The sequence below is a fragment of the Salminus brasiliensis genome, chromosome 19 (assembly GCF_030463535.1).
Source record: "Salminus brasiliensis chromosome 19, fSalBra1.hap2, whole genome shotgun sequence".
In the NCBI taxonomy this organism is placed as follows: domain Eukaryota; kingdom Metazoa; phylum Chordata; class Actinopteri; order Characiformes; family Bryconidae; genus Salminus; species Salminus brasiliensis.
The window spans coordinates 1,794,307-1,800,306 of NC_132896.1; the positions used below are offsets into that span (position 1 = coordinate 1,794,307).

Consider the following 6,000-nt stretch of genomic DNA (forward strand, 5'->3'; position numbering starts at 1 on the left):
AAGGCAGCAAGTGGTCTGCATGGGGTAGATAAAGCAGGGGGCTCTGCAGGGAGGTTTTTTTAAACAGTAAATATTTAGTTTTTGATACTGAAATAATCTCTAAGTCAGTAAATGTGAATTAAAGCAGATTTGTGTATTGGCATCAACCGATAGAATACATGTAAATTAACCAACCAATAAAATAAAACATTTTCAGTACATAAAATTACATATAAAAATGCCTAAAAATGATTGAAAAAGATTGAATTCTTTGCCGTTCTTTGCCGCGGATTATGCCAGTCCTGAACTTAGCGATAATACTAACCCAGTATCCTGGGGTTTAAACGTAAAAAGGGACCAAAAGTAAACATCCAGGTTTATTACAAAGATTTTGAAGAGCTAGGTGTCCCCGAACGTTCAACACACAGTGTATACAACACACACACACACAGGAATACACAGTACTAGCGCCGAGAACACAGTCAGCATCTCCATTAGAAAACCAATTTCAAAAGAGGTTATTCTTTAGATAACTGTAGACCTTCAAGCGCAGACACTCTATAGGTGTGTGTATGCGAACGAGAGCATATGCGAGGGTACGTGTCCAACTCAAGTAAGCTTCAGAGACTCTGTCGGACTGTTAAGCAGCTGTTTGTGGCAGTAAGGTCAAACCAATTTTGTGGCCTTAAAATGTACAGAGGAAGGGACCGCTCACGTGGCTTTCAGATGATACAGTACACACTGCAGGAAATGTAGTCCAAATATCTACGCCTTCTCATTTCCATATTACGGTAGTCATATTATAAGAACTTATTTCTAATAGTTTAGAATAATTTTAATTTAATGGCTCTCTCCTTTTAATGAGGCTGTTACAGTCCGACCTGCCGGCATCGTCAGACACAACATTCTCTGCTCTCCATAAAATCCCCTCGGAACTAACTCAGAGTAAATGGTCATCCTGCCCGACCTGCTGGAAGATTGCCTGCTGAGGTCCCCTCCACCTGCGTCAGACCAACTGCCACCTACCAGTACAACCAGCAGGCCCCACTCCCACCACCGCCCATGCCAGACCAGCGGCACACCCTCCTACCACTGCTACCTGTCTATGACAGGTCTTTGACCATGTTCAAACCTAAATGGACTCTTAACTATCTGCCACAATTAATATCATCACTATGACCCATCATTACTCCACTATGACCATCACTGCCATGACTACATGAAGCTCTACTACACCATGATTATTATATTATGATTATGATCAGAGCAGTTCAGCAGTTTAGATGGTTTGGTGACTTTTATCAATAATTAATAAATAGTTCTGATCAGAGGAGGACGGGTCGGGTCCCTCTTGTGAGTCTTGGTTCCTCCCAAGGTTTCTTCCTCCAGCTCTGAGGGAGTTTTTCTATGCCACTGTGGCGGTTGGCTGCTCACTGGGGGTCTTTGATGCTTCATGTCTTACGTTATTTCTTTTTTTGTCTCTGTCTTTTACTAATTATAATTATGTAAAGCTGCTTTGTGACGACAACAGTTGTAAAAAGCTACACAAATAAATTTGACGTGACTTTTTCTTTGACAGATAATTTAGAAAGAAATTATGCTTAAATCAAGCAAAATGATCTGAATAAATGATCAAATGTCTTAAAAATCAATTCATAATAATTAAAAATGATCTGATAAAATTCCATGTAAAACAATGTAAAAAAGAGAAATATCCGATTATTTAGACTAGACTACGATTTCACTTGCTAAGACAACTGCAGTGATGTCCAGCAATTAAACCACACACTTCCCTCAACATCCTGACAAGAGATAGACAACTGAAGAAAAAAAAAAGAGCGTAGAAAAGTCGAAGACAGCTGGCCTTCTCCTGCTCTGATGCCTTGACATTCTTCAGCCTCTCTCGATTGGTTGGCTGGAACTGAATAGCTTGAATAGCGTCTTGCTTAGTAAATCGTGCGCTCGCTGACCTTGGTGGAGAGTTCCGGTAGATGAACCACGTTAAGGCATTAGTCAGGCTTTAGTTCGCTCATGACTCATTCGCTTCTGTCTGCCACAGGAAAACCAAACCAGGATACTGTAACATCACTCCATAGCCCTACCTCAGCTTTTCTAACCCACACACAAACACTTCACACAGGCATTCGTACACTATATATCCAAACGTCTGTGGCATTCTGCTACTTTAAGTAGCATCCATTGCTGACACCGACGTGCAAGTGCACACACATAGCTTGTCTAGTCCCTGTAGATATATACGTATTTCCAAGAGAATCTTTGGAGCAGATAAACACAATGAACCTATTAGCCAGGCATGAAGCCCCCCTTCCCCCAGCATAGACCATCATTCCAGCAGTTCTCTGGAATGATGGTGGTGGAGCTCCATCCAGTACTTTTGGGATGAGGTGGGATGGTGATCATCTAATATCCTGACCTCACTACTGCTCTTGTTGCTGAATGCAATCAAATCCTCACAGCAATGCTCCTCTTCCAAAATCTAGCAGAAAGCCTATTCCCTGGACATGGACCATCATTCCAGCAGTTCTCTGGAATGATGTTGGTGGAGCTCCATCCAGTACTTTTGGGATGAGGTAAGATGGTGATCATCTAATCTCCTGACCTCACTACAGCTCTTGTTGCTGAATGCAATCAAATCCCCACAGCAATGCTCCTCTTCCAAAATCTAGCAGAAAGCCTTCTGGCCTTCTTCTCTGGACAGTAGAAAAAGTTACTCCAACAAAAGCTGGATCAACTCGTTTTAATACCCTTAAGCAGGTGTCCCAATACTTTTGCCCATATAGTGTCTATATCTATAGTGTCAATCACCAAGCCCATGCTGTACTTTTATCATCTGCAATATCACAGCTATGCGGTAAGGATATCAGAAAGGCCACAATCTCCATTGCAAGCTGCCTGTGCCCCTCATCTCCATCTCGCATCAATCGCTACCATCGATCCTTCCACTGCAGAAAAGTAGGTCCTTCTTTCGGCCATTGATCTAAGCCACCGTTTGCAGCCTGCTGGATTTGAGACCCCCTCTCCGAGGGAGATCGGGTTTATATGACGGAGGGGGAGATCGGTAAGGAGCCGTGACCTCCGCAGTGGGGGCTCATGTAACGGGAGACGGAGGGTGACCCCGTTCTAATGGAGACATCATCATCTCTCTTACCTTGACAGCCACCAGCATTTTGTCCTTGGTGGGGCTGAGGTTATAACACTCTGCCAGGAATACTTTTCCGAAGGCCCCCTCGCCGAGCTCCCGCTTCAGCACGATGTCCCTTCTCTTTATGTGCTGCACGTCTGGAGGGAAAGAGAGAGAGAGAGCGAGAGAGAGAGATGGTTGAGAGTAGGCTCAGTGAACTGTGTGGCAGTCTCAAGAAAAGGTGATAGTGTGAAGTGGATGCTGGCGAGTTGGGATTTGTAAGCGCCAAATCCTGTCACTCAAAATGATAATACAGCTCAAAGGGACGTTCCACCACAATCATCGTTCTCCAAGAACTTCCACACACCACTCTAAACGCACAGTGCCATTGCTAGGTGGTAGCAATTCTTGAGAAGGTGAAGCACTGTAGCTTCCATTTTGAACCATATAGAAGGTTCCTCACATGTATATGTCTTTTACTTTTTTTCTTCATGAAATCAGCAATGGTTCTTCTGTTTTTCAAATAACTCTTTGATTCACCTTTTTAAAATAATGTATTGTAGCAAAAACAAGGGTTCTTTATGGCAGCATTAAAAATAACCACTTTTGGGTCCATAAAGACTCCAAAGAGAAGCTTTGAGTGTGAGGGACCTTCAAATGGGTAAATAACCTTTACATTGACTTCTTCAAACTTTTAAAATGTTACATTGCAAAAAAAAATGGTTCTTTATGGAACCAAAAATCCTTCTTTTATGGCACCGCTCAAAGAGGCATTTGTAGCATCTTCGTTTTTGAGGGTGGCAGCAATTCTTGAGAAGGTTCTTTGAAGCAACATCACTTTTGCTTCCATATAGAACCGATTTTGTTAAGGAGCTGTGAGTATAAAGGACCCTTCAAATGGTAAAGAACTTCTACACTGACCTTCTAAAAGCTTGAAACTTATGGAAGGTTCCTCACATGTATATCTCTTTTACAAAAATGGTTCTTTATGAAACAAACAATGCAAAACAACAACAATGGTTCTTTGGGACAGCATTAAAAAATAACCACTTTTGTGCCCATAAAGACTCTAGAGAAGCGTTGAGTGTGAAGGACCTTCAGATTGGTGAAGAACCTTTATACTGACTTCTCTACACTTTTAAAACCTTAAAACATTGTATTATAGCGAATACACTCTGAAAAATAATGGTTCTCAGGAGCGACATCAAAGAAAAAAATATTTTGCCTCCATAAGGAACCTTTCAGTGGACGGTTCTTTCATAAATAAGCTTTATAAGCGTGGAACCTAAAAGTGAAACCTCAATCTGGTATAAATACACTACTATGGAAACTTGCTCAATCATTTAATTTCCCCACTGCGGGACTAATAAAGGACTATCTTATCTCATCTTATTCGTTAGAGAGTTTAGGATGTTGGATGATCACCACCCACCTGATCCTCAACTTTCTTGGAATTATGGAGCTCCACCACCATCATTCCAGAGAACACAGTTCTTCCACTGCTCCACAGCTCCTCAATGCTGGGGGGCTTTATACCCCTCTAGCCCACGCCTGGCATTTTTAGGCAGCATGGAGCCAATAGGTTCAGATATCTTGATCTGCTGCAGAGAGTCCTATTCTATTGGCAGTGTTTCTCTACAGGGACTATTTGGCCATTTAGTGTAACATCCAGCCAGTCCAGCTTAACTGACTGACTTCTTTTCTATTTTAAAAATGAAATCATGGCCGCCCTCCTCTGCTCCTGTTATCTGCAGTCTCCTCAGGTCATCCTGTCGTAAAGAGGAGCAATGACAGACCTGATCTCAGTTGTTTTTATTAATTTCAGTGGAAGTGAACTTCACCTCCCTCTCTGCATGCAAATCGGAGCAAATTTCGTTTTCCTCCGAGACGAATAAAAAGGAAATTAGAAGCTTCTGCTCATAAACATGAACAAAAAAAACAGGCATAATAACCCGGACGTACGATGCGAGGGCCTCAGAGAGCGGCTAAGTGGTTGTCTTGGAGACATTACAGCATGGATGCGGAGATGCGCACACTCATGTTGGGCTGGAGTGTTCCAATCTTTTCGTTTCCTGCGCCATATGATGACTCTCTGTCTGGCTGGAGATCAGCCACTCGGGGCTTTTCACACTTCACATTAAGGCTAGGAGCACTCCGGGGAGATTTTTCATATTTTGTTTTCGATTATTGTTATATATTTTTTTAGATAACTCTGCAGGGGTGGTGTGTGTGTGCCGGGTGGCGGTGGGGTACACACCTCACAATACTGACATCAATCTAAAAATGAACTCCAAAGATCAGAATGAAGAGCAGCGTTTTCTTTAAACTCAGACATCAGACGCTCACAGACTTCCAACAGTTCCTCTTAGTCTACATCCCATAGATAACACAAACAAAACTGAGTATCTCTGTCTCTCTATCTGTCTGTCTATCTGTCTGTCTGTCTGTCCGGTTATCTATCTATCTATCTATCTATCTATCTATCTATCTATCTGTCTATCTATCTATATGTCTGTCTGTCTATATCTGTCTTTCTGTCGGCCTGTCTATCTATCTATCTATCTATCTATCTATCTATCTATCTATATGATGTCTGTCTATATCTGTCTGTCTATTTGACTGTCTATCTGTATGCCTGTCTATATATCTATCTATATCTATCTGTCTGTCTATCTGTCTGTCTGTCTATATGTTTGTCTATATGTCTATCTGTCTATATCTGTCTGTCTGTCTATCTATCTATATGATGTCTGTCTATATCTATCTGTCTGTCTGACTGTCTATCTGTATGTCTGTCTATATATCTATCTATCTGTCAGTCTGTCTGTCTGTCTGTTTCGTCTTCCATCCATCCATTTACAATGTCCGTCCATCTGTTT

General features: G+C 41.9%; 1 protein-coding gene across 5 annotated transcripts in view; it reads right to left on the reverse strand.

Moving 5' to 3' along the window:
- ntrk3a (neurotrophic tyrosine kinase, receptor, type 3a) overlaps window positions 1–6,000 on the reverse strand; it is a 290,365-nt gene that overhangs the window by 39,638 nt on the left and 244,727 nt on the right. For all 5 annotated transcript variants that reach the window (XM_072663005.1, XM_072663007.1, XM_072663006.1 and 2 more), the window contains one exon: window positions 3,149–3,279. In XM_072663005.1, coding sequence (XP_072519106.1) covers window positions 3,149–3,279 — 131 coding nt within the window. The remainder of the gene's footprint in view (window positions 1–3,148; window positions 3,280–6,000) is intronic.